This window comes from Ovis canadensis, chromosome 5 (genome assembly GCF_042477335.2).
Source record: "Ovis canadensis isolate MfBH-ARS-UI-01 breed Bighorn chromosome 5, ARS-UI_OviCan_v2, whole genome shotgun sequence".
NCBI classification, from domain to species: Eukaryota; Metazoa; Chordata; class Mammalia; order Artiodactyla; family Bovidae; genus Ovis; species Ovis canadensis.
In genome coordinates this window covers 58,330,034-58,357,119 of record NC_091249.1, presented here as the reverse complement: position 1 = coordinate 58,357,119, position 27,086 = coordinate 58,330,034, and the positions used below count along the sequence as shown (strand labels likewise).

The 27,086-nt window shown below is 40.6% G+C and overlaps 2 protein-coding genes and 1 long non-coding RNA gene across 9 annotated transcripts in view; 2 read left to right on the top strand and 1 right to left on the bottom strand.

Annotated features, from left to right (window-relative positions):
• The window catches only part of VDAC1 (voltage dependent anion channel 1), a 34,708-nt gene extending 23,754 nt beyond the window's left edge, over window positions 1-10,954 (top strand). For all 7 annotated transcript variants that reach the window (XM_069592048.1, XM_069592050.1, XM_069592046.1 and 4 more), the window contains exons 6-9: window positions 4,140-4,367; window positions 7,198-7,348; window positions 9,024-9,081; window positions 10,012-10,954. In XM_069592048.1, the coding sequence (XP_069448149.1) occupies window positions 4,140-4,367; window positions 7,198-7,348; window positions 9,024-9,081; window positions 10,012-10,103 (529 nt within the window). In that variant the 3' untranslated portion in view covers window positions 10,104-10,954. The remainder of the gene's footprint in view (window positions 1-4,139; window positions 4,368-7,197; window positions 7,349-9,023; window positions 9,082-10,011) is intronic.
• On the bottom strand, window positions 6,884-14,211 carry LOC138441291 (uncharacterized). The gene is made up of 3 exons (XR_011257298.1): window positions 13,665-14,211; window positions 11,116-11,401; window positions 6,884-7,437 (listed from the first exon to the last, which is right to left on the bottom strand). It is a non-coding gene; the product is annotated as an uncharacterized lncRNA (long non-coding RNA).
• On the top strand, window positions 13,769-26,470 carry C5H5orf15 (chromosome 5 C5orf15 homolog). Its single transcript, XM_069592053.1, has 3 exons — window positions 13,769-13,952; window positions 22,228-22,751; window positions 24,995-26,470. The coding sequence occupies exons 1-3, from the start codon at window positions 13,814-13,816 to the stop codon at window positions 25,124-25,126; spliced, it is 795 nt and encodes a 264-aa protein (XP_069448154.1). The 5' UTR covers window positions 13,769-13,813; the 3' UTR covers window positions 25,127-26,470.
• Window positions 26,471-27,086: the final 616 nt, after the last annotated feature.

Sequence of the window (27,086 nt, the reverse complement as noted above, 5' to 3'; positions counted from 1 at the left end):
ACCTTGCTTCTATCACCAGTCACATCCACAAATGGGTACTGTTTTTGCTTTGGCTCCATCCCTTCATTCCTTCTGGAGTTATTTCTCCACTGATCTCCAGTAGCATGTTGGGCACCTATGATCTGGGGAGTTCCTCTTTCAGTATCCTATCATTTTTCCTGGGGCATAGTCTTTATCTTTTATGACTTTGTCACTTTGAAAGATAATTGGCCAATTACTTTGTAGAATCCTTTGATTTGGATTTGTCTGATGTTTTCTCATGGTTAAATGCAGGTTGTGCATTTGTGACAACCTCAGACTTCATGTTGTGTTCTCTCCATCTTGCTGTATGACATCAGGAGATATATGCTAATGTGCCTCATTACTGGTGATGGTACTTGGGTCACTTGATTAAAGTGGTGTTTGCAGATTTATCTGTAAAACATTTTTTTTCTCTTCATAATTAACCAGTATCTTGTGTGGGAGATGCTTTGAGACCATGCAGATATTTTATTTTTTATACTTTGACTCAACAAGTATTTGGATCCATCAGTGATTCTGGCCTGTAACAGTTATGTTTGGCAAATGGTGATTTTCTGTTCCCATCATCCCTTCTACATTTATTGAGATTTTACTCAAGAAGAAGAGTTCTTCCTTCACCACCTTTTATTTATTTGATCAGTTATTTGTATCAGTATAGATTCTTAGACATTTATTTTACTGTACAGGTTATAATCCCTTACTGTATTTTGTTACTCATGCTGTCCCAGGTATGGCCATTGGGAATGCCTTCAAGTTGATGTCCTGTGTGCTTTTGACAAGCCCCTGTCGTGAACACTTCTTCAGAAAGTGTCCTTGTCCTTTTCTAGTCCTGCTATCAGCCATTTCTCCAAGAAGCTTTGGTTCCTTTTATTGAGGAATGGTGTTTAGTAACCAAGACTGTGGGCACAAGATGTACTCATTGCTGTTGGGTATTTGAGGAAGGTTTTGAGCACTTGATGAAGATTGGAAATGAAAGCTGTCTTTCCACGTGTCTGAGGGTACAGCCTGGGAAAGCATCTTGGCTTCCTTTAAGGAGCTAAACATCACCACAGCCAGATGAGGCTGCAGACGACCTCATCAGGACACGGATACCTGCCGCATATAGAGCCAGCTCATTAACCACAGCTTAGAGTATACCTCTCAGGTGCCTGTCAAATTAGCACCATTGTTTAAATAGCTTCAAAAGAATCCCAATAACATCTGAAAGGGGAAAAGCTCCAAAGGTGTGGAATGCTGCCCTAGAGCCAAGCCTGGAGGGAAACCTGAGTCAACGCCTCAGCAGTGTGCATTCCCTGGGGACCTGGTGCCTCTGGCCAGAACCCATGGAGGTGACACGTGGAGGCACCTTGTAACTGTCCACTGTGGCTGGTCCACACCACTGGTCAGAGGCCCTGGCACAGGTGTTGTATTTTGTGTCAGCAGCAGCATTTTCCCTGTGCTTAGAAGATGCCTGCTATTTCCATGTCTTGGTTTCTCCCTCTTTCTAAATATCAGCCTCTGAGCAGCTGTTTTTTCCATTAGTTATCCTACCCTGCTTGGTGCCAGTTAGGTACATCGTCATAACCCAGGTTTCTTCCCCTAAAGAGCAGGCAGACCTAAATAGGTTTGTTTTCTTTTTTTCCTTTTGGCCACCCCGTGCAGCTTGTAAGATCTTAGTTCCTTGACCAAGGATCGAACATGTTCCCCCTGCATTGGGAGCATGGAGTCTTAACTAGTGGACCATCAGGGAAGTCCCTTAAGTTTTTCTTATTGAGAGAGAGAGAGTTTGGTTGTCACTCCTTTTCTTCAAAGCTTGCAAAAATGCACAGAAGCAACTTGAACAAAAGTTGCAAGTTTCACTGTCACTAGGGAAGGCTGTTCGTTTTATTTTCACCTGTGATCTCTGAAATTTTGACTCATTGAAACTTGGAGTGTTTAATCTTTACATTTTTTATTATTGAAAATTTCAAACATGCAGATGAATGCCAAAAAGTATATTATACCTTCATCATGTTCTCATCACTGAGCTTTTGATAATTATCATCCCATGGCCAGTCATGTTTAATTTATACATCCATAATCAATCCCTCTTACCCTCAGATTATTTTGAGTAACAGATATCACATAATTTTATCTGTGTATATTTTAATATGTATCATTAAATAAGATTCCTTTTGAAGAAAGCATAACCACAATATTACATTGTGAAAATTAATCATAATTTCTTCATATTGTTAAGTCTAGTCTCTTCAGATGTAGCTGATTTCATGAAACTATTTTATAGAATCAAAAATTGTCCATACATAAAGATTGGTTCATATGGCCCCTAAATCTTAGTTTTTAAGAATCTTTTTTTTTTCCCCAAGATTTATTTTTTAAAATGAGATCATTTGTTTTCTAGAATTACACATGAATTTTGCTGTTTATATTCTGTGGTGTTGTTTAACTTGTCCCCGTCCCCCACATTTCCTGTGGATTGCTAAGTCTAGAGGCTTCATCACATTTAGAGTCCATTGGGCAGGTGTGGTGCTGAAATATGCTTCCATAAGGATGCACACAGGAGTCTGGTTTTCTCTTTGTATGTAAGTGCCATTCATGATCTACTCAAGGGGTTACACACTGGTGATATTTCTACCTTTATCTTTCCTTCATTTTTTTTAGCTGGAATATTTCAATAAAGAGAAACTTCTCATCAACTCTGGTTATCTTGCAGTATAGTTAGTATAGGAAAGGTGGGATACGTGTTTGGTGCCTTTTTAATTGACTTTTCAAAACAAATTGATTCACTAGTCTCTAAAGATGACCAATGTGTATGTGTCTTGAGTTCGTAGGTTGAAATGTTTGATATACTTCAATCCATTGCTCATACTGTCCCATGTTTGAAGCCCTTGGGAGCCTCTTCATGTTAGTTCTCCTTTTGCTCCAACATTGATTCTTTGATAGCTTTGATAGATGCTTCAAGCTCATCCTGCACCTTTCCTGCCTCAACCTGTAATCTGCAGTTTTCTGAGGAGTGTGGGTTCCTTTTAGGAGGGAATGGTATTTAGGGCCCACAGCTGGGTGCTGGAGGTGAAGCTTTAATCTCAGTATGAATGAAGTTGGGGTGGACAGGGCTATGTGGTTCTTGATCCTTGAAGCATACCTGCTTTCTCCTGAGGTCTCCACTGGAAGTGTTCTTGCTGTGGATGAAGTTCATTTTGCAGTTGAATGGCAGAAACTATCAGTTGGAAATAGTCAATTTTATTGGATAGATATGATCTTGTCTCTAATGCTGATTTTTGGTAAAAGGCATGAAGATAATGTATTTGAAGGTGACACAACTCACCTGCACTTCCTGAGAAATGCTGGGTCTTGTGAAATAGGGAAGGGAGGCACTGGTCTGGTCATACATGCAAATCTGGGGTCTTGTTCAGACTACAAAGACTTCCTGGCCCCTTATGACCGCAGGAACTCAGGTTCTACCTCACTACCTGGTTCTCTGAAATCTATGCTCATTGGAATAGCATGGATACTGAATTAAAAGCCGCCTGTTGAATTTGCTTAGAAAGGATCTAGTGTTTATTTCTTAATTTACTAAGTGAGCCACATAGTAAAAGCTGCTGTTTAGGGACTTCCCTGGTGGTCCAATCAATGGTTAGGACTTGGTGCACTCACTGCTGGGGTCCCAGGTTCAATCCCTGGCTGGGGAACTAAGATCCCACATCCTGTGGGATGTGACCAAAAAAGAAATTGTTGAAAAGGAGCTGCTGTGTAGATAGCTACCTTCATGACAGACTTTTTTCCCCCCAACAGATAGGGAAAATAACAAAGATGCATCTGTTTCATAATTACATGGTGGCACTCTACCTAATGAATGCCTGTGTAGGTCGCTACATTAAGCATAGGGAGATGCTAGTAAAAATCACTTAGTGTTTCTTTTACAAGCCTGTGTTCTCACTTCATTAAGGTGGCATTTCTGCATTATTTTGGATTTTGGTTGAAGAGAGGTTGCAACAGCTGCTTAAGGAGATCTGGGGCCCTGACTTTGCCTTCCTACTCCCCTATTCAAATAGGGATTAGTGTTTTAAAATGTGTATTTCTGGAGTGGTTGTCATGAAATGAGTTAACTTCTGATTTTAATATGATTTCTTTTCCTCCAGGAAAAAAAATGCTAAAATCAAGACAGGGTACAAGCGGGAACATATCAACCTGGGCTGCGATGTGGATTTTGACATAGCCGGTCCTTCCATCCGGGGTGCTCTGGTGCTGGGTTATGAAGGCTGGCTGGCTGGCTACCAGATGAATTTTGAGACTGCAAAATCTCGAGTGACTCAGAGCAACTTTGCAGTTGGCTACAAGACCGATGAGTTCCAGCTTCACACTAACGTGTAAGTGTTCATGATTTTTTTCTAAGCTCAATTTTTAATCACTGTGAAATGAGTTTGTTGGAATCAGAAGAGCCAAATGGCCTGCTAGTGTTTTTCTTTTTTCTCACCCATTTCCTGAGGTGATGTAGGTTCTTCCTATTCTGTGGACAGTAACATGTTGTCCCTGGTGCACACAGAAAGACTGATCAGTTGTGGCAAGAGCATGATGTCAGTCCGCAGGAGCATCCCTTCCCTGCAGCCTTACGGACATTGGCGGTCCTTTCATTGTAGTTAATAGGGTGGGGGTGGGGAGTTGTAGCCCTCTCTCTTTCTCTGTATACTGCCTGAGAACCAGCTTGCTGTACTGAATGGAATGTTGGCATGGCAGACAAATTAGGAGATGATTGTCTCAGTTAAATACTGTCTTCTCTGCATGGCAGTCCATTTAAAAGTTTATTAACTGGACAGTATTGTGAAGGGAAGAGAAAATTACAGGGTAGGTTAGAGAGGACCCTTTGTAATCAAACTTGAGGGTTGAAGTAGAGTACTGATTTAGATTGAAGGGAAACAAAAATTTCATCCGTGATATCTCTGCAGATACAAGAAACTAATGAGTGGTATAAATTGGGAACAACTTTACCAGATTTCTTTCTTTCCACTAGAGGTCACTAAAGAAGTGACTTAAAATTTACAGACAAGTAAATGGTATGTGTGTCTAAACTAGTAACATTTCTATTAATAAAAAATGAGTATTTTTTATAATAAATTAACAAAGATGTATATTAGCATAAAAAATTAATAAAATGTGAGTCTTTTAAAACTAAAACATCAAAGGAAAACTATAGAGATGGACAGCCCAGTGGTTGAGAGAGGGGAACAGGGAAGGTGTTATACAAAGGGGTGCACAGGGGAGTTTGATTGTGGGACTGTTCTATATTCTGGCCATACAGGTTTGTCTATAAAAACTCACAGAAGTGTATACTCAAAAAAGGTTAAAAAAAAGTAAATTTTAAAAAGATAACATGCAGAAAAGTCATAGGAATAATATCACAAGCATACAAGTATTTTTTAATTGAGAATTTTGGCTGATTCAGAAAGTGCTTCCTTGGTTTGGAATTGGGAATTGTACAGTTCTAGGAAGAACAAGAAGGCAATGGCATTCCAGTACTCTTGCCTGGAAAATCCCATGGACGGAGGAGCCTGGTAGGCTGCAGTCCATGGGGCCGCTAAGAGTCGGACACGACTGAGCGACTTCACGTTCACTTTTCACTTTTATGCATTGGAGAAGGAGATGGCAACCCCATCCAGTATTCTTGCCTGGAGAATCCCAGGGACGGGGGAGCCTGGTGGGCTGCCGTCTCTGGGGTCGCACAGAGTCGGACACGACTGAAGTGACTTAGCAGCAGCAGCAGCAGAAAGAGCAATGACTGTTAGCTATTTTTCTTATCTGAGCCTCAAGGCTTTCAGTAAGTGGACATGGTTCATTTTTGGAACTGGCATGGAAACAGCTGACACAGCTAGTTTGGGTTGCCGTGGTCTTGCAGAGGCCCAGATGTGTAACAGATATTCTGTGTGCTTCATACAGATGAATTCTGTACAGCGAGTTCCCTCTGTCTATGGTTTTAAGAGTGCAGTACAGGAAGGAAGTGTTGCTGGTTTTAGAACGCATTGAGAAATCTAACATTTAAACACATTTAAGCCCAAGAAAATTTGCCTCTTTGAGTTATACCAGTCAATCCAGAATCTATTGTGTTTGACAAGCTGCTGTTTTATAGCATACTGACTTTCTGAAGAAGTTAGATTCCCTATGGATCAGGTGGTGTCTGGGCTCTTCCTATACTTTTTGGAATCACAGTGTCTGACTGGCTAAATTTCAGGGGAGAACTTAAGAACTTAGAATGTGTTCTGTGAGCATCTACTTTAGGAGAGTGTATTAGTGAAGAGCAGAGTTTGTAATGAAACAGCAACAATTTTTTTCTTGGGTTAGTGAGTTCTAGGCTCTTTGCTGGATTCCAAAGTATATAGGCTCTGCCTTAACAGTTTCCAGTGTCGTTTCCACTGGAGACACTCAAAATGATGGAGCAGAACTTTGACATTGTTTTTTTATATTAAAAATGTCAGGGAGGGGAAGAGGGTATTCCCAGAGGCTGCGAAGAGAGGAAACAGTTTGGTCTGCTGGGTTTCATTCCATTTTTGAAAGACAGAAACATTTTATAATATGGCAAGCTGCTCCTTTTCAGGGCTCACCGAGACTGTAGGTGTTGCAGCATGGGTCAACAGCATGCATGGGCCAGCGAGCCTCAATTATAGGTTAAGTTCTTTTGTAATTGCTGCTCCTCCTACTGGCCGTGCACCCTCAGCAGTGGGTGCAGCAGCTGATGCTAAGCACTGGCTATAGGCTGCCTTCTGAGGAGTATGAATGGCCTGGACTTTCTTACCATTTCTGGCTTTGTTCTTGATGTCTATGTTTATAATACAGCATTTCATAAATGTAATAACTTTAGCAGCTGAAGGAAGAAAGCACTCAGAATTCACAATCCCATTGCCCTAGTCTCCATTTTTATTTTAAAGAATATTTTGGAAGCAAACTGCAAGTCCCATGCAGCCTGAGTAGTTGACTGAGTTGCCTTGCATGTTCCCAGTGATGCCTGAGATAGCTTTTACCTTCTGTGAACCCTCCCAGCCCTGGTGTCTGTGCCATTCCTGTCAGGCTGCTTGTAATTTGGTGCCTGTTTTGTGATCAGTTCAGTCCATTTACAACATTCCCATCCTCTGTTAAGACTTGGTTGGCTTTGCCCAGCTCAGCCCCCCTTGCTAAGCTGCTTGGTATCTGTGCTGTGCTTATTTGCAGAAATGATGGGACAGAGTTTGGTGGCTCCATTTATCAGAAGGTGAACAAGAAGTTGGAGACTGCTGTTAATCTGGCCTGGACCGCAGGAAACAGCAACACTCGCTTCGGAATAGCAGCCAAGTACCAGATTGACCCTGACGCCTGCTTCTCGGTGGGTACCTGTGGGATCATGCATCGCTGAGATCCCACCTGATCCCTTGGGCTGATGGAGTTCCATGCTTCAGATAGTGATTCTTCTCACTGTGAAAGGGTTTACCATGAGTAAAAAAAACAATGAGAGTAATAGGACTTTCTGTACTTACTGTGGGTGCCAAACACTGTATGGAGCCTATTATATGTGAATTGCTGTATTTAGTTCTTATACAACCCATTTGAGATAGGTGCTGATTTAAAACTATTCCATCCATGTTTTCACAGATGAGGAACTGAAAGCTCAGAGCAGCTGGGTGACTTCCCCAAGGGCAGGCAATTGCTAAGAGCTGGGGTTTGTGTTTGACCCAGAGTGCCTTGCTGTGGAGCCTCCTTCTCTAACCAGTGCCTAGTCCATGCTGCAGACTGTAAACCTTGAACCCAAGGTTTTAAATGTTTCTTTTCCCCTCAGTTTTCATTCTCCTGCCCTGCTCCTGTACTGCATATTAAGAAATCAGGTCCTCGTATTGACTGATTGGCCTCTTATCTTGCAGACCCCTGTAGCATAGCTTGTAGACCCTTGGGTTGCTGCAGTTTTTGCATTAAATCTTGTTGAGCTCATCTCTGTTGTCATAGGGCACTGCCAGCTGTAGCCCTTTTGGGGTAGAATGAGGAAGTCTCATGTTGCAGGATGCTTTCTGGGCTGGCTTGTGTAATTTACAGTCTCCTGAGATAGGAACTGAATTTGGCTTCTTTAAGGTTAGGCACTTTAAAACAAAGGAAAAGGGGCCATGTTATTTGGATGGCATGGGCAAAATGGAACAGCTAGATGGGGCACTGCCTGCCTGGAGGCCTTCCTTCCTGTTTTCTCCTGTGGGAGATGCCAGGTCTAAAAACAGCCATGTGAGCGGGAAAACATGCGCCCTGGTAGCTCTCACTTTTGCCAGGACTCGATGTTCTCACAGCCTGAGCTTGCTCTGCTGACCTCTCACTTCCCAGAAAGGGGTCAGGGAGAGGCCTGGATTTCCCTACAACTCAGGCAGGAGAATAAAGGGAAAATTATTATTGACTCATTTGCTTTATTGATTATTAATCAGCACTCACTAAGTATAAGATTTAAGTCATTCTCCAGGAATTCTTTTGCTCCAAATATTCAGGCTTGTCTGTGCTGAATTTCCTTCATGTCATTATGGTTTTTATTTCTGTTTTTCATGAAGAGAAAATTCAAACAATGTTCTGCCACTTAACAAAAGCTTCATAACCTCATCAGATATTTGCTCTGTATTTCCTTATCGCAACAAGTAGATCTTGAAGAACTCCTTTATACAAGAAAGTCTTTCAGGTCTCTGGGCATAAGTGAAGGTGTTCTCACCTGCTCAAAAATACAGATATACTAAAAAATACAGATACACTCAGTATAAATGGAATTGGGCCACATACCATAAGGGATCAAATGTAAATAATAACTTCCCTTTAATTGAAAATTTTGTTATCCCTTTGTGTTATTTTCTGAGACCTAGTTCCTAAATTTAATATATTTCATATTGAATTTAATGAATCCTGTAAACAAAGAGGTCATGAAAAAATAGAATTTGATACTGAAATCCAGAGTTGGTTGGTTAAAAAGCTCTTACTCAGTTCGGAGACGGTAACATGAAGTATTTAACATTTTCACTCTTAACCTTTTCCTTGACTAGGCTAAAGTGAACAACTCCAGCCTGATAGGATTAGGATATACACAGACCCTAAAGCCAGGTATGTATTAGTGAAATTAGTTGTCTTAAAATGTGGTGCTGGTTTTGCTGCTTTAGGTTAATTGCTTATAAATAACTGTACAGAACATTGTAAATGAGTGTATATCATTTTACAGTTCAATGTTTATAAAGGAGTGCTATCATTATAAAACATTTGGAGAACAGGAGAGGTGATAAGTAGGAGAAAAAAGGCCAAGCCTAACATATATTACATTTTGAGTTATTTTCTTCCATTCTTTGTCCCAGTGTATACCTAATACTTGATACTTATTTCCAGCAAGTTCTTTAAACCAGCCTGTTGATCATCCTCATTGTAAAACTGGTTTCCAGGTTTCTTCTGCAAAGATAGCTAGGCCAGTCCATCGAATTAATGTTACAGCTATAGGAAATAATACCACCTTGGGGTTAGTTTGGTTAAACTGGGGCTTTGAATTCTGGAGATCTAAGATTACATGATGGGCAGAATCAAGCTATTCTAGAGAAAATAGCATTTAGTTGTGTGGGTGTGTATGTATCCATGTGTTTGTATCCGTGCTGTGAGTGGGAGCGTAAGACCTTGGAGTCTGATTCATGGCTAGGGTTTTGTTTCAGGGGGCTTTTGCTAAAGAAGGTTACTGCATGGTGCTGATTACAGCAGGGATATTGAGAGGATAAAGGAAAGCAGTCCCTTAAGTGGATTTGGGTGAGCTGTGGAAGAATCATTATTGTTTTATCAGCTCATCCTAGGCTGCCTAGTCATTAGTCAGATGGTGTTGAGTAACAGGGATTGAAGGGCCCTGTGGTTTTGCTCCTGCTGATCACACACGGCTGGAACAGGTTTTGAACCTGATGTGGTGTCTCCAGTGTGCTGCAGTGATCCTCCTGAGCTAACCTTTCTTCTCCTTTCTTTTCTACCTCTCTCTTCCCTTCCTCTCCCTGATTTCTCCTGCAGGTATCAAACTGACACTGTCGGCTCTGCTGGATGGCAAGAATGTCAATGCTGGTGGCCACAAGCTTGGTCTAGGACTGGAGTTTCAAGCATAAATGAATACTGTACAGTCGTTTAATTTTAAACTATTTTGCAGCATAGCTACCTTCAGAATTTAGTGTACCTTTTAATGTTGTATGTCTGGGATGCAAGTATTGCTAAATATCATGTTAGACTTCCAGGTTAAAGATGATTCAGCTTTAGGGTGTTACCCTTTCAGAGGTACAGAAGAAACCCAATTTCAAAAAAGGTCCTTTCAGCTGTAGACTTGGTGGGGAGCTTGCTGGCCCCATGAGATGTCAGGTTTCTTTCTTACCTAGAAATGGCTGCAAGTGGAAGCTGATAATTTGCAGGCACTTTGTAAATTCCTATTGAGTAATCGAATGAAATTGTAACTTCCTGAGAATTGAACCTTGGTTTCCTACCCTAATTGATTGAGGAGAGGCTCTTTGTTTGATGGTGTGTACAAACTTAACTGAAAGGGACTTTTATAGGCAGGGACTTTTTCCACCTCCATCCATCACCTCTTTTACACAAAAAGTAGTCTGCAGGGTGTGGTAGCTGTTTCTTTTGTGCCATTTTGGGGTGGAGAAGTTGTGATGAAGCCAATAATTCAGGACTTAATTCCCTCTCATGTTGTGGTTTTTTTGCCCTTGCACCAGAGTATGAAATAGCTTCTAAGAGCCCCAGCTGCAAGCTGGGAAGAGTCTCTGTGACTGTAATCACATGGTGACAACACTCAGAATCTAAATTGGACTTCTGTTGTATTCTCGCCACTAAAGTTTATTTTTTAGCAGTTTAATGGGTACATTTTAGAGTTCCATTTTGTGTGGAATTAGATTCTCCCCTTCAAATGCTGTAATTAACATCACTTAAAATAAAACTTGAATAAAATATTGAAACCTTATCCTTCTTTGGTTGTCTTTATTAATAAAAGTGTAAATAAACAGGGCTTATGTTTATCTTGTTTCTCAGCCTCTTGCTGTAGTTATGTGTGTGTGATATTTTTAGTTTTCTATTGCTGCATAACAAATTACCACAAATTTAGTGGCTTAAAACAATACTTACTCATTTCACAGGTATGTCAGTCAGAAGTCTAAGCACTAGTACCTGGGCTCTCTTAAGATTCTCACAGTGGTGAAGTGAGGATGTCAGCCAAACTGTGACTTCATCTTAGGCTTGGCGTCTTCTTCTAGGCACATATGCTTGTAGCAGAATTAAGTTTCCTTTAGTTCTAAGACAGTGGTTTCTATTGATATTTCTTTGCCAGCCATCAGCTAGGGGCTGCTTCAGCAAACACAGACCATCTGCATTCTTTGCCACGTGGTCTTCTCCATTTTGAAAGCTGCAACAGCTGGAACAGAAAAATTTCACCAGCAAATCCTTGCCACACTTATTTCCTCGAAAAGAGCCCAAACACCTAATTCTCAAAAAATTTTATTTTTAAAATTAAGATATAATTGGCATATAACATTGTTAGTTTCAGGTGTACAACAAATGATTTGATATTTGTATGTATTGTGAAATAATCACCATACCTGGATGTCCAATTAACATCCATTACTTGTACAGAATTGTTTTTTGCTTATGATGTGAAGTTTCTTTTTTTTTTTTTTTAATGTTTTTATTTATTTATTGGACATGTGGCATGTGGGATCTTAGTTCCCCAACCAGGGATCAAACCCATGCCCCCTCCATTGGGAGCTCAGAGTCTTAACCACTGGACCACCAGGGAAGTCCCTGATGAGAAGTTTTAAGACCATTAATTACGGTCACATTACATTATGGTACGTTATATCCCCATAACTATTTTATAGTGTCCTAATCCTTTCAAGGGCTCACCTGATTAGGTCAGGTCCACTGAAGATAGTCTCCCATTAAAGTCAACTGTCCACATAGCATAACCTAATCACAGGAGTGCTAGCTCACATTCACCTGTCCCTCCCAAGGGCAGGGGATCATATAAAGGTATGGATCACTGGGGATGGATTCTGCCATATGTATTTAAAAATAACACGTGGACTTCAAGCATTTACAAAACATGAATAGAATAGTAACTCTGCATGTGTATTACTCAGCTTCATCAAACGTAAACTTTTTTCCTATTCATCGATAAATGGTTTTAGGCAGAATTCCTTTTTATGGATGTTTGGAAGTGGCAATTCCAAACAGGTATCAGATTTACTTTTAGCAAACTGGTCACCCCAAACCTGCTGGCCTCAGTATTTGTCATATTTCATTAGGTTCATAAAGACCTGCAGCTATTTCAAAGAGAACTTTGTTAAATGTGTTCAGAGACTGTGGTGCATAAAGCTTGTTGGGTACATCCAGTCAGATGCTAGGTACAGTAATGATATTTTGAAAGGTACAAAGGGCTCTCTGAGCGAATATTTTCCATCTGTATATTGTCTGTTGCATGCAGCATGTCAGAATATTGTGCAAAATGCCCTGAGTTCATGATACACCAGTAGAACTGAAACAATCTAGTACGGGGACAAAGGAACAAAGGGGACAAAAAAGAGGACTGAAGGTGTTTATTACAGGAAAAAGGCTTGATTAAGCCCGAATCTCCCAACATGCAGATGCTACAATTGAGACTTATTGGTAAAACTGAGTGATGGTTTTTGTACTCACAGAGGGAAAGCTCTAGGGGAACTTGGGAGGACTTTGAACCCTGGCTATCCTGAAAGTTTTGCAATAAGGGTACCATTCAGTCTATTTGGGCTTGTGGCTGGCTTGGGGAAATGAATAGATGAATGACCTTTTAGTTTTCTTGACAACACAGAGTTTGTGTCTTTCCGAGCGGTCACCAGGGCCAGATAAATGTTAAGGGAAACCAGATTCAGGAGAACACAGGCCCTCTCTCCTCAGAGAGGCAGCTCAGCTGTATACGGGGGAGGAGCAAGCTTCTTAGGGAATCATGGAGACCCGAGTGGAGAAGCTGTGGGGTGAAATAAATGTCTTGTTTCATGACACGATTTTCCTGTAAATCAATCAGATGTAATTTTATGACCTGAAGCCTACACACATTTATTAAGAAAACATTCTCAGAACACACAGACCACAGCATTATGGCTGGAACCTTAAGGGAACTTCTGGAAGCTTCTAAATTTGCATTTTCATATACTGGGGGTTTTAAGTGACAGGATTTAAAAATAGAAGCTTACTCCTCTTTTCCTAGCCCACTTCTCTGCTTTTCCTTCATAAAACCTTTACCATTATATAGTATGTATTTTACACTGTAGTCTCCCTCACAAGAAAAGAAATTCTACAAAGGTGGGGAGTTTCTTTCAGTGCTGTATACTGAAATATGAGGAGGTGCTAAGTATTTGTTGAAGTAAATGGTTATGGGGAAAGGTAAAAAATAAAACATTAACCTAAAATTCCACCACCCATTCTTAATATTTATGTTTCCTTTGCCTTTGGGAGGAGGAGGGCAGTTATTTCTCTTTTGGGATCACTCTATTACGAAGCTGAATACTTATAAAAATCTTCTAAAACAATTAGCTGTATAGTAGCCCATCACGTGGGAGGGAGAGTCTTCACACCTTACAAATTACATCCTTAGTTTGCAGCCGACTTTGAGGTGCTCCCCCTTGCCCCAAATCCCACTGTACCTCTCCTTTCTCGTTTCCAGAACTCCATTCCCGGCCGCGGCGTCATCACGCTGGGACGCAAACTCCTACGGACGCCGCGATGCTTTACGCAATGTCTGACGTCACGACGCAGAGCCTAGCAACCGCGCAGGCTCGTGGCCGAGACCGTTATGGCTGCCGCCGCCCGGAGAAGGATGAGCGGCGCCGAGCAAGCAAATCTGCTGCCCAGGCCAGGTGTCCAGGTTCCCGGAGGGCTGGCGCGGCCGCTGGTCCTGGCCCTCCTGCTTGCATCCGCCATCATGCCCAGTGGTAAAGGGGGCGCGGCGGCAGGGCGGGCGCGGGAAGACGGGGCGGGCCCCGGCGCGGAACGCCAAGACGGGCCCCCCCAGGGAACGGGCGATTCCGAGTGTCCGGAGCAGGTGGCGGTATCTATAGGAGCAGGGTCTCTACAGCCCTGGCGAGGCTGTCTGAAGGGGTCTGTGAAGGTAGGGTCTTTAAGAGGCCTCAGAAGTGGGCTTGAAAGCTCCGGGGACTCGGGCAGCGAGTGTGTAGATGGGCGGGGAAGGAGGAGTGGCCGTGGTGTCTAGAGAGTCTTGAAGAATGGGTTGCTACAGAGAATGGCTGTGATACGGTCTCCAAAATTCCTTGGAGGTGTGGAGTAAAAAAACAAAACAAAAAACCACAACGCACAACTGTAAGAGCTGTGAGTTGAGTTTATTCAGTGTCTTATTAAAGGTTGTAGCGGGCGGAGCCAGCTTTTCAGTTCTGAGCAATTGTTCGAAGAGGTCGAGAGAGGAGCCAGAATATGTATGATTTTTTTTTTTTTTTTGGCTGGGACATGTAGTCGAACATCAAAAGATTATTTTTAGTAACAACAGATCTGAAGGTTATAATTTTAGTACTTTTCTCTATATGGGAAGACACAGGAATCTGGGGTTATTAAAGTTTTTCCTTAAAGAGGCATTTCCTTAGATAGGACCCGTATATCATCCTGTTTTTCTCTGTCCTGAATTCCCCTCAGGCCCACTGTGATGGGCACTTGCAGTGACTAATAGCTTGATTCTTGTGGAACTGGAATGGCACACAGCTTTTTTTTTTTCTTTTTATTTATAGAGATGGGAGTTAGGAGGGTCTAGAAGAGAGGACAGAGGGGAGAGGTGCTGAAGAGTTTAGAAGGTGTGGTATCCAGAGAGAGTCTCAAGGGTAGGGGTGGGTGCCCAGGGGTTTAGTTGGGCCAAGGGACGGTGAGATCAGCCGTAAAGATGAAGGTGGGTAGGGGTAGTGACTGGACTGAGCTGATGGAATATTTTGGAGAGTGAAAGGGAAAAGAACTATCTTTGAGGACTGTTGCCTCTCTGAGGACTGGGAGGTTCTGGTGCTTGGTAAAGAGCCAGAATGCTGGTGTTGGACTTCTGAGGGGCTTAGGAGGACAGGAGTTCTGGGACAAGTGAGACTCTTTGTAAACATAGTCCCCCTTCTCTGTGTCCCTCTGTGTCCTAGATAGCCCTGCTTCATTTTGATGAATCTGTAGGATTTAAGCGTTTCTTTTTTAGTTTTTTGAGTCATGATTGATATATTAGTTTCAGGTGTACAGCATAATAATTTGATGTTTGTATACAGAGATCACCACAGTAAGTCTAGTTGCCATCCAGCACCCTGCATCGTTAACAAAAATTTTTTTTCTTATGATGAGGACTTTGAAGATTTACTTTCTTAGCAACTTTCCAGTATGCAGTATTATTAATTATGGTCACCATGCTGTACATTGCATCTGCTTGTCTTATTTAATTTATAATTGGAAGTTTGTATCTTTTGATTCCTTTCACCTCCACTCTCTCCCCCTGCCTCCCCCACCATTTTGTTTTCTGTATCTATGAGTTTAGCTTTTTTGTTTTGTTTTTTAAATGCCACATGTAAATAAAATCATGATATTTGTCTTTCTCTTACTGACATATTGCACTTTAGTGTAATGCCCTGAATATCCACTCACGTTGCAGATGGCAAGATTCCATTCTCTTATGTCTGAATGATAATTCATCCTGTATATATACCTCAATTTCTTTATCCATTCATTGATTCATGAGCTCCTTGGTTGTTTCTGTATCTTGGCTATTTTAAATAATGCTACATGATTAAGTACTCCTTTTCTTAGAAATGTTACATTGTTAATCAAAATGTTGAAGGCCTTATTGAGAAATGAAACCTGTAAACCATGTTCTGAGACTTGGGAGGAACAAATGCACTAATAATTTATAATGCATTTAAGCAGTATCTTGTGTAGTAGCTCCTTTTTATTTTCAGGCCGAGGCACAATCCTTATGCCTAAATCTTTTCTGAGTTCAGATGAAAAACAGTATGAGTAGGATAGTGTTCACTTACTTGCCAGCGGGGCTGTCTAGCCACACATTCCTCTGCTACAGTGCTGTGATTACTTACTTGGGTTTCCCCAGCAGGACTGAGAGTGTGTGGACCACCGTCCCAGAAGTGTTTGTAAGTCTGGGGAAGGACTGTGGTCCATTTTCCTAAGGTCCTTTCACAGCTAGTAAATAAGGGGGATTTCTCCTGTTGATGCAAGTATTCCTGTTCCTAAAGTACTTAAGTAGCATGGTTGTTTTGGTCATTTAATCATCTAAGAAAAAACTGACATGTAAACATTTATATTTCTTGCTGGAATGCTTAAGATATATGGTTTAGGGGTATATGTAGCTGGTAACTATAATTTCAGAAACAACTTTTTGAAAGATGGTTGAAAATCTTCTGACATGTGCTTTTAATAGGGAGGCAGCTCCTTGCAGTACAGTGTAGCATGTGTAGAACTTTGGCTAATACAAATGTTCTTTGTAAGTGTACCTTAGGGTAGAGTGATTTCAAAATAGTTACTCTTGTCAGAAGAAAATGGAAGTCTAGCTAGAATGTATTGAGTTTCGAACTTCAAGTAACCGTAAAATGTTAGAAAGTTGCCATATCAGTTTTATTTAAACTTGTTCCATGTTAGATTTCTTAAACTTTCAGTGCTTGCTTGGGTGTATTCTTGGCAATCTCTGAGACTTTTTTAGTTTTATGTGTTTGTTTTGATGAATTAAAACTAATGTAAGCATTATTTTGGATTATGGGATACTCACTGTAAGACCAGGTCTGCCATGCTATTTCAAAAGTGCCTGCTTTCTACGTTCTGCCATCATATTGCTCCCAGATGTTGCCTTAATTTATTTAATACGTAATGTATTCAATTTTTAAGGCATTGTTTCTTAGAATTCAATGTGTGAATGAATTCTCAGAGAAACATTGATACAGTGTAAGGAAGTTTTTAAAAAGGGACCAGTAGAAGAGAAATTAAAAACTTTTTATTTTTAAAAAGTTAAGTTTTAACTAGAGAGATAATATCAAATAGGGAAGGGTAGAGATGGAACATATATTTAGAAATCTAAAGTTATATACATATATGCTGCTGCTGCTGCTGCTGCGGCGGCGTCACTTCAGTCGTGTCAGACTCTGTGCGACCCCATAGACGGCAGCCCATCAGGCTCCACTGTCCCTGGGATTCTCCAGGCAAGAACACTGGAGTGGGTTGCCATTTCCTTCTCCAGTGCATGAAAGTGAAAAGTGAAAGTGAAGTCGCTCAGTCGTATCTGACTCTTAGATACCCCATGGACTGCAGCCCACCAGGCTCCTCCGTCCGTGGGATTCTCCAGGCAAGAGTACTGGAGTGGGGTGCCATATATATATATATATATATATATATATATATATATATATATATATGTAAACTTGAACAAGTAAATCTGTGAGGTCAGAGTTACCACCTTGTTCTGAATACATGTCATAGCTGACTGGGTCAGCCTCTTTTCTTTGAAGGAGTGGTGGTCCAGAAGGTTGATCTAATTTACATCAAATGTTTCAGATGAATTCCAAGTTTGTTTTCTTGAATGTAACGTCTAGTGTTTTTTATTGTTTGGATGCACTGCAGGGCATGCAAGATCTTAGTTTCCCAACCAGAGTTCAAACCGTGCCCCCTGCAGTGGCAGCACAGAAGCTTAACCACTGGACCACCAGGGAAGTCCTAATTTCCACATTTTTGCTCCTTGAACAGTATTTATTAACTCTACTCCTACCTGGAGCTTCCCTGGTAGACTCCTACCTGATGCTGGTATCGGAGTTACAACAACAAATAGGGTGATGTTGGAGATATCCTTAGAAGAGTCAGTGGGGATTTACCTGGCTGAGAACTATGAGAAAGGTTTTTGAGAGGGTGTGGCACAGACGGTAAAGCGTCTGTCTGCATTGCAGGAGACCTGGCTTCAATCCCTGGGTTGGGAAGATTCCCTGGAGAAGGAAATGGCAGCCCACTCCAGTATTCTTGCCTGGAAAATCCCATGGAGGGAGGAGGAGCATGGTAGGCTACCGTCCATGGGGTCGCAAAGAGTCGGACACGACTGATCGACTTCACTTTCACTTTCAGTAGGTACAGAAACAGTACTTGGGAAGCAGTGTAGGATTTGTGGAGAGAGTTGGGTCAAGAGCATGTTCAGTAAGTGTTTATTGAATGCCTGCTATCTGTTAAGTAGGCAGTGGGGATAGAATAGTTTGGAAGATTAGTAAGAGGTAATAGCATTGAGATAATGGGGACCAGGTCATATAGGAGTTTATAGGCTATTATAAAGGCTTTGAATTTCACTTTTGAGAGAAACGGAGAGCGACTGGGTGGTTTTAAGCAGAGCAGTAACATCATTAAGCATAAGGTTTTACAGGGTGACTGGCTGTTGAGTGGACACTGGGGATTATGGTAGAAGCAGGCAGATCACTTAGAAGACTACTGTAGTAATCTAGGTGGAATGATGGTGGCTTGGATTAGGCAGTAGCAATGGAGAGGTGAAAACTCTTCAAATTCTCCATATATTTTGAAGGTAGGGTAACAGAGTGGATGTGGAGTGTTAAAATAATGACTGCAAGGCTTTAGGCTCGAACAACAGAGAAATGGAGTTGTCATAACTGAGAAGGAGACAGACTGTAGATAGAACAGGGTTTTTTTTGTTGTTGTTTCTTTGTCTTCTCTTTTCGGAGTGGGGAGTGAAAATTCATGTCTTTAACCTTTTCATCTTGAAATAATTGTAAATTCGCTTGCAGTTGTAAAAAAATAAAGTACAGAAATTCTGTGTACCCTTTACCCAGTTTTTCTCAGTGATAGTACCCTGCAAACCTGTAGTGCAGTAGACACTGATATTGATGCAGTCAAGATGCAGAGCACTTCCATCACCATAAGGACTTTCTCTGTGGCTCTTTTAAAAGTCACCCTCACTTTTCCCCATCCCTACTCCCTCCTGAATTCCTGGCACCGCTAATCTTTTTTATTTCTATAATCTTGTCATTTTGTGCATGCAACGTATGGAATCATATAATATGTAGCTTTGGGGAGTTGGCTGGTTTTACCTAGTATAATTCTTGGGAGATGCATCTGAGTTGTTTCATGTATCAGTAGTTTGTTCCTTTTTATTGCTGAGTAATGTTCCTTGGCATGTATGTGTACTTCAGTTGTTTAACCATTCATCTATTGAAGGACATCTGAGTTGTTTCCAGTTTTTGGCTATTGTGAATAAGGCTGCTATAAACATTTATGCAAAGATTCTTATGCGAACATAAGTGTTCGTTTCTCTAGGGTAAATGCCCAGGACTGTAACTGCTGGGTCATGTGGTGGTTGCACATTTTGTTTAAGAAACTGCCAAACTGTTTTCTGAAATGGTTGCCACATGTTATGTAGCCATAGCAAAATGTGAGTGATCTTGTTACCCTGTGTCCTTGCCAACATTTGACATGGTCATTATTTTTTATTTTAGCCATTCTGATAGGTGTATGGTGATATCTCATTGAGATTTAACTTGCATTTTGCTAATGGTTAACATCTTTTCATGTACTTGTTTGCCATCTGTATACTCTTTTTGGTGAAATGTCTCTTTATGTCTTTTGTCCATGTTCTAATTGGGTTGTTTGCTTTTTCAGTTTTGAGTTGTCATAATCCTTCATGTATTCTGGATACTAGTCCTTTGATGGGTATGGGGCTTACAGATACTTCTTCCACTTGATAGCATGTCTTGTCTTCCTCACGAAAGTCTTTTACTGAACAAAAGTTTTAAAATTTCGACGGAATCCAGTTTATGAGGTTTTCCTTTTATGTATTGTGTTTTTGGTCTAAGAATTTATCTAGTCCACGATTCTGAAGATTTTGTTGGCGGTCTTTTCCTAAAATCTGTGTAGTTTTTTAAAAAAATGATTATTTTAATGGATTTATGTAAGCTTTGGTGGTGGTGGGTCCTTGCTGCTGCGTGCGGGCTTTCTCGGGTTGTGGTGTGTGGGCTTCTCTTGTGGGGCACAGGCTCCAGGCGCATGGGCTGAGTAGTTGAGGCACATGGGCTTAGCTGCTCCACGGCACGTGGGGTCTTCCTGGACCCGGAATTGAACCCATGTCCCCTGCATTTGGAGCTGGATTCTTATCCAGTATACCACCAGGGAAGCCCCTAAAATCTGTGTAGTTTTACATTTAAACTTGTGATCCATGTTTTAGTTAATTTTTGCAAAAGGTGTGAGTCTTAGGCCAAGGTTAATTTAGCTTGTTAGATTACATTGATTTTTGAGTATTGAGGCGATCTTGCATCTCTGAAATAAACCTTATTAATCATGGAGTATCATTTTATATATCGGTGATTTCTTTTTTCTTTTTTTGGCTGTTCCATGTGGTTTGTGGTATCTCATTTTCCCAGCCAGGGATTGAACCTGGGCAGTGAAAGCTTGGACTCCTAACCACTAGGTCACCAGGGAACTTTATAGTGCTGGTTTCTATTTGTTAATAATTTGTTAAGAATTTTTGCATTTCTGTTCATGAAGGATACCAATATGTGGTTTTCTTTTTCTGTAGTGCCTTTGGTTTTGGTTTCAGGAGCTTCATAAAAGGAATCATGAAGTGTTCCCTCCACAGGTCTCTGGAGGAGGTTGTACAGAATTGATGTTAACTATTCATTAAACATTGGGTAGAATTCTCCAGTGAAATTTTCCAGTGAATTCTCCATTCTCATTTGGGCTAGGATATTTAATTTTGGGGAATTTTAAAATTAAGAATTCAGTTTCTTTAATAGTTAAAGGGCTAGTCAGATTATGTATTTCATATGTGGTAAGTTGTGGTACTTTGGGTTTTTAAGATTCTGGTCTTAAACTTTCTCTTTTAGTTGCTTTTTATGACATTGCTCTGACAGGGGAGGTGGGGTTGGTGCACATTACTTGCAGTTAAAGCTAGACATCTAGGGTCTCTGCTTGATCTGCGTTGAGCCTTAAGGACAGTGGTGGTCCTGGTAGCTCTGGGCAGAGGTGGGAGTTTCGGCTCCTCTTGCCGCCTGCACTGATGTACTGATGGGGACAGCCTCGTTACTGCTGGGCCATGGCTAAAGTCTTGACTGTCCGCTAGGCCTCCTCTGACACATCCTTTTATGGAGGTGAAGGGGCACCTCACTGCAGCTTGGTCAGGGGGTAATCTAGCTTCCCCACTTGGTCTTTGCTCTGAGTGGAGAGTGGTGCTCTTTGTTTGGAGAGAGTAAGAGCGGCCGTCTAAAAGTTTTCTTTCTTGCTAGGCTGCTTCTCTCCTGATCTTCTGGCGAGAGAGCAGGCTTTTTGGGGGGCCTGTTTTGTCCATACTCTTGGGTGTTTCCAGGTTACTGCATTCTTCAGCTCCAACTCTGGAATACATGAGGTAAAAAGAAAATTCGGGATAGTCAACTCTGGGTTGTTTCTCAGGTCCTGAGGTCTCTGATCGCTCTGCCTTATTCTTTCCACCTTTCACAGTTGTGTTATTTTCTATGTTATTTTCTAGGAAGAGTTTTATTTGTTTTTAGTGGGAAGAATAGGGAAAAATACATTTACTCCATCTTCCTAGCAGTGAAAGTCAGAATTTCATTTTGAACCTGTTAATTTGAATGACAAATCTAAGCGGACATGTCGGGTAGACAGTTGGACTTCTGAGCTGAGAGTTCTGGTAGTTTGTGGACCTTCTCTTTTGAGGGCTTCATTTTTCTGAGATAAGTCAGGAAGCTATATTAGCCTTTGACAATGAGGAGAACAGAAAAGGTTTTAGAAGTTTGAGGACAGAGCAAACTGTGAATGGTCTACTAAGAGAGTAGAAGGATAAACAGGCTAGGAAAACACAGTATAATTGCTGAGAGTGTAACATGTGCATCTGAATTTGGGTGTTGCATTTAAAATGAAATAAAAAAGTGAAAAATAGAAAATGAAATATTCATCAGATAATAGTTGCCTTGCCAGATAGTAAGAACTTAAGCAGCATAAGAGACCTGTTGCATTTCATAGCCTGCCACCATAAGAAAAAGAAAGAATAGAGAGGGATCTGACTTTAGGTCACGATGGCAAAGTCCATACAGCGCTTGTGCCCCCTGTTCTAATTTCACAAAGGTTGGATTTCACTACCGGCAGAACAGAAAGGTGACTAATCCTAGTTTAGTGAAAAATATAGGTGTATTTCCTTTTAGCTTGGTGGAGATAAATTTGGAGATTTCAGTGTAACATTTCTTTCTTTACTTGTTTTAGTTCAATCACAGATTGAGTCATTGAACCAGCCCATACTCAAGTCAGATGTTTCTACTCCAAATACGAATGCTTTAACAAATGAAAACCAAACCACACCTGCTTTCCAAACCAGCACCACTCTCCCTCCCACAACTAGTACAGAAAAAAGTGGAGTGGCGTCCGTGTCCCCTCATCCCTTGCCTACTACTTCTCTGTCCCAAGAGGAAGGTGATAACAATGAAGATCCTAGCATAGAGGAGGAGGATCTTCTCACACTGAACAGTTCTCCGTCCACTGCCAAAGACACTCTGGACAACGGGGATTACGGAGAACCAGACTATGACTGGACCACCAGCCCCCGGGATGATGAGTCCAGTGAAGCCTTGGAAGAAAACAGGGGCTACGTGGAAATTGAACAGTCAGAGAGACCTTTTAAAACCCCACCCTCAAATATAGAAGAGGAAGATAGCCATTTCTTTTTCCACCTTATTATTTTTGCTTTTTGTATTGCTATTGTTTATATTACATATCACAACAAAAGGAAGGTAAGTTTGAGATTTTTTTCACCCCCTCTAGTTGCCCTCTGTTGTCTCAGTCATACTTCTTATTGATGCTTTCGCTTATTCAGAGGTTTTTTTCCCTCTTTTAGTCAGGTTTCAGTTGATGGTAAAATATTGTGGTATCTCATCAGCTTGTATGTCTGTGTGGATTTTTAACAAATGACAGAATACTTTACTGCATGTGAGTGCGTGAGTGAAAGTTGCTCAGTCATGTCTGACTCTTTGCGACCCCCATGGACTATGCAGTCCATGAAATTCTCCAGGCCAGAGTACCGGAGTGGGTAGCCTTTCCTTTCTCCAGGGATCGAACCCAGGTTTTCCACATTGCAGGTGGATTCTTTACCATTTGAACCACAAGGGAAGTCCAAGAATACTGGAGTGGGTAGCCTCTCCCTTCTCCAGTGGATCTTCCCAACCCAGGAATTGAACCGGGGGCTTCCCTGGTGGCGTAGAGGGTAAAAGCATCCGCCTGCAATGCGGCAGACCTGGGTTCAATCCCTGAGTCGGGAAGATCCCTGGAGAAGGAAATGGCAACCCACTCCAGTACTCTTGCCTGGAAAATCCCATGGACGGAGGAGCCTGATAGGCTACAGTCCATGGGGTTGCAAAGAGTCGGACACGACTGAGTGACTTCACTTTCACTTTCTCCTGCATTGCAGGCAGATTCTTTACCAACTGAGCTATCAGGGAAGCCTACTACATGTGCTTTTTAAAAAAAGAAGCCAATTGATTTTGAGCAAAGCCAAAGCCCGATGATTTTTTTTTTTTAAAGGTTTTATGTCTTAATTTGGTATTGCTACTTCATTGGGAGTGCTTGTGGAGAGAGATGTTAATTTAGGACTTATGATTTATTTACATTGAAGTTAATGTTATTTTGATAACTTTTTCCCCTGGTTGTTAAAGTATTAGATGTCTTTTTTAGGGACGCAGAAAAATGTAGAAAAGAAAATACAAGCTACTACCCAAAGCTGAGCATTATAAACATTTTGGTATATTTCTGGCTTGTAAATGTGTGTATGATTCAGATATATATGTGTATGCTAATAATTTTTAAATGAACTTGATTTCATATATAGTTTTATATCTTGCCTTTTACCTAACAAATTATGAGCATTTTTTGTATTATTAATATTCTTTAAAAACATGATTGAATAGCTATATGATTTAACTTTTTCCTGTTGAGTATTCAGGTTGTTTTCAATTTTTGATCCAGAAATAATAATCTGATTATTAGTAGTAGTGTAGAACGTGCTGTACTGACATTGGTTTGTTGGATGACATGAGGCAGAGGAGCATACATAGGACTGCATGGGTAATTCAGTGTGAGGGTTCATCTGGGGGCTCTGCAGTCCCTGAGCTAAACAGTTAAACTCTTTAAATACTTAAAGGGAAATCAAACACAGTGTCCTTTTCAATACTTACTGGTCAGGAAATCTCAGTTCTTGACTTTTGTAACTTGCTTTGTGATTCCTAGCACCCACCTCCCCTTTAGGACGTTGATTTTCTCACTGGCAAAAATGATACGGAGGTAATTTCAGAATGCCTTCCAGCTTCTAGAGTCAGTGATTCTAATATCTCATTTTTGGTTTTGCGTTGGTTTATTTGCGGTTCATTGGTCTCTCACTAGCTCTGTATTTGTAGGTGGATGGAACTTTGAATGCCAGTTATGTTTTATTCCACTGTTCAGTGTTGGACCATCTCTATTACAAACGCCTAAAGAAAGAAAGGGAAGGTGCTCAGTCGTGTCTGACTCTTTGCGACCCTGTGGACTGTAGCGTACCAGGCTCCTCCGTCCATGGGATTTTCCAGGCACGAGTACTAGAGTGGGTTGTCATTTCCTCCTCCAGGGGATCTTCCCGACCCAGGGATTGAACCTGGGTCTCCTGCATTGTAGGTAGACGCTTTACCGTCTGAGCCAGCAGGGAAGCCCTAGGGACTTAAACACCTAAGGGACTTGTTAAACAGGTGGGTTCCTGGACTCCACTGCTATCTATTAGTTCATCCCTGAAGAGAGAGGCCAGGAATCAGTCTTAACAGGGACTTCTGTACACATTAAAATTTTAAAAGCACTGTTTCAGCTTATTTACAAGATGGAAAACAAAATAGCCCTTTTGTTGTTGACATTTTACTTTTGTGTTTGGGAACCTAGGAGACAGTTATTTCAGTTATAAAAACTTTAAGCATGTCCTCTATTTTCTCTTTTGAATATCTGATTTGTTTTATTCCAGATTTTCCTTCTGGTTCAAAGCAGGAAATGGCGTGATGGTTTTTGTTCCAAAACAGTGGAATATCATCGTCTTGACCAGAATGTTAATGAAGCAATGCCTTCTCTGAAGATTACCAATGATTATATATTTTAAAGCACTGTGATTTGCATTTGCTTATTATGTAATTTTATTTGCTTGACTTTTTATATGATATTGTGCAGATGTTTGCCATTGGCAGTTCATACTTAAATGGGAGGTGGGCCTCTCTTTATTTTGCCTTGGTGCTTTGGAAATTAAGTATCACGAACAAGGAGTATATAATTTTTTATCTATGTTTTTAAAGGTGAATTCAATCAGGTGTCCAAAATGTGGAGCTAAGTGTTACCTGTTAGTTTTTTATTGTTTTAGATTTCTTTATTGTACTTCTTCTGGAAGTGTTAGTAATGCTACTTAAAAAAAATCCCAAACTTATAATTAAATTCTAACACATCTGATATTGCTGACTCAGATTCTCTTTCTGCCATCCAAATACTGTTTCTTAAGCACACATTTCTTTGTGCTGTCGAACTGTAATCTACAAGGATGTATGTAATAATGCTTTACATATAAGTAACATTTTTTTCTTCCAGGACTCTCTGCTTTGGATATTTTTGGATAATTTATGTATAATTTATTATTGCTCATTCTGACCATGATTTTAAGTAGCACATTAATAAATGTGTCTAAAAATTCTGGCAATAGAGACTCTGCAGTTTGCAGTAGACGTAAATAAGATGTTATAGATAGCTTTTTTGCTTTGAATTACTGAATTAAATTTAGAGGTAGAAATTGTTGTGAACTATTAAATACACGTACAATTGCTTTTACTTAGCAATTGATTGTAGCACGGGTTCCTCCAAGCTTTCAAGCAAGGGGCAGAGTTTAAAATTATATCATATTTGTTCACTCGCTTATTTTTTATAGTAAGTTTGAATGAATTTTAGGAGACATTGTAATTTAAATAATATTGGATCTAGGGCTTTCAAATTAAAATGATACCTGTTTGTATACATAAAGGCTGTATATGTACACTGACTCTTTCTCCCTTTGTGTTTGGTTTCTTGTTCTTTTTTAATAGCAACTGGAAATTACTTACTATATTTAATTTTGACTTGTCTTTCTATCATAAGGAGTTGATCAGTATGTAAATATATGATTTGAAACATAGTTGACTTATAGGTGTCACAACAATTTTTTAGAAAACATAACCCCTAATATATGTTAAACGCCACTCACAAACCCCAGGTGAGCTAGTGGGCATATGGTTTGTGTAGAGATGGAAGAGGCAGGGTAGGCCATCCTTTCTCTTGGGTGGACAGTTTACTGTTTGAGAAGGAAGGGGGGCACACTGGAAGTACACCTGAACTGTTCTTGCAGTAATTTTTTTCATATCTGAAATTGTATTATTTAATATTTTGAATAAGATTTTAAAAAATAAATGGCAAAGATATAAATTCATGATTTTATGAGCGTGTTTCATTTTAATGATGCGTCCTTCACTGGGTGGTGATAGATGGGTAGTGTATCTTTGGGAGGAAAAAAAAGAAAATGTATTAGCTTGCTTTTGTTCCTTTTAACACTGGGACTCTGCTTCTGTGAATTCCACATAACATTTCTAGATCCTACTTTAGATCTAGTTTATGGCCATGTACTGTGGTTCATTGAAAACCATAGCAAAGTAGGATTGCAAACGAAAGTAAAGCAGCTGAATCAGTGTGCTGCGCTTCTGGCATCCCGCTTCCTTGTCTTCCTGTTGAAGCCTCTCCCATCCTGGAGGATTGCCCCCCTTAGTGGATCTGGGGTCTTTGGTGATTCCTGATGGCACAGTCTTTGCTACCCATGTCCTAGTGCTGCAATCAAATAGCCTCTGACTTGGATCATCAGATTGTACATTGATCAAAAATGCTTCCAGTGTCTTACTAAGGCACCCAAGTCACTGGTCTATAAGTCTGTGTATAATTCAGACGTACATGTGTATGTTAACAATTTTTAAATGAACTTGATTTCATATTGTTTTGCATCTTGCTTTTTACCTAACAGATCATGAGCATTTTCTATGTCATTAATATTGTTA

Bases quoted from the DNA above. Each gene is read 5' to 3' on its own strand.
- C5H5orf15 (XM_069592053.1), top strand. From the start codon at position 13,814: ATGGCTGCCGCCGCCCGGAGAAGGATGAGCGGCGCCGAGCAAGCAAAT. The intron at 13,953-22,227 runs GTAAAGGGGGCG...TACTTGTTTTAG, and splicing joins ATCCGCCATCATGCCCAGTG to TTCAATCACAGATTGAGTCA. The intron at 22,752-24,994 runs GTAAGTTTGAGA...GTTTTATTCCAG, and splicing joins CATATCACAACAAAAGGAAG to ATTTTCCTTCTGGTTCAAAG.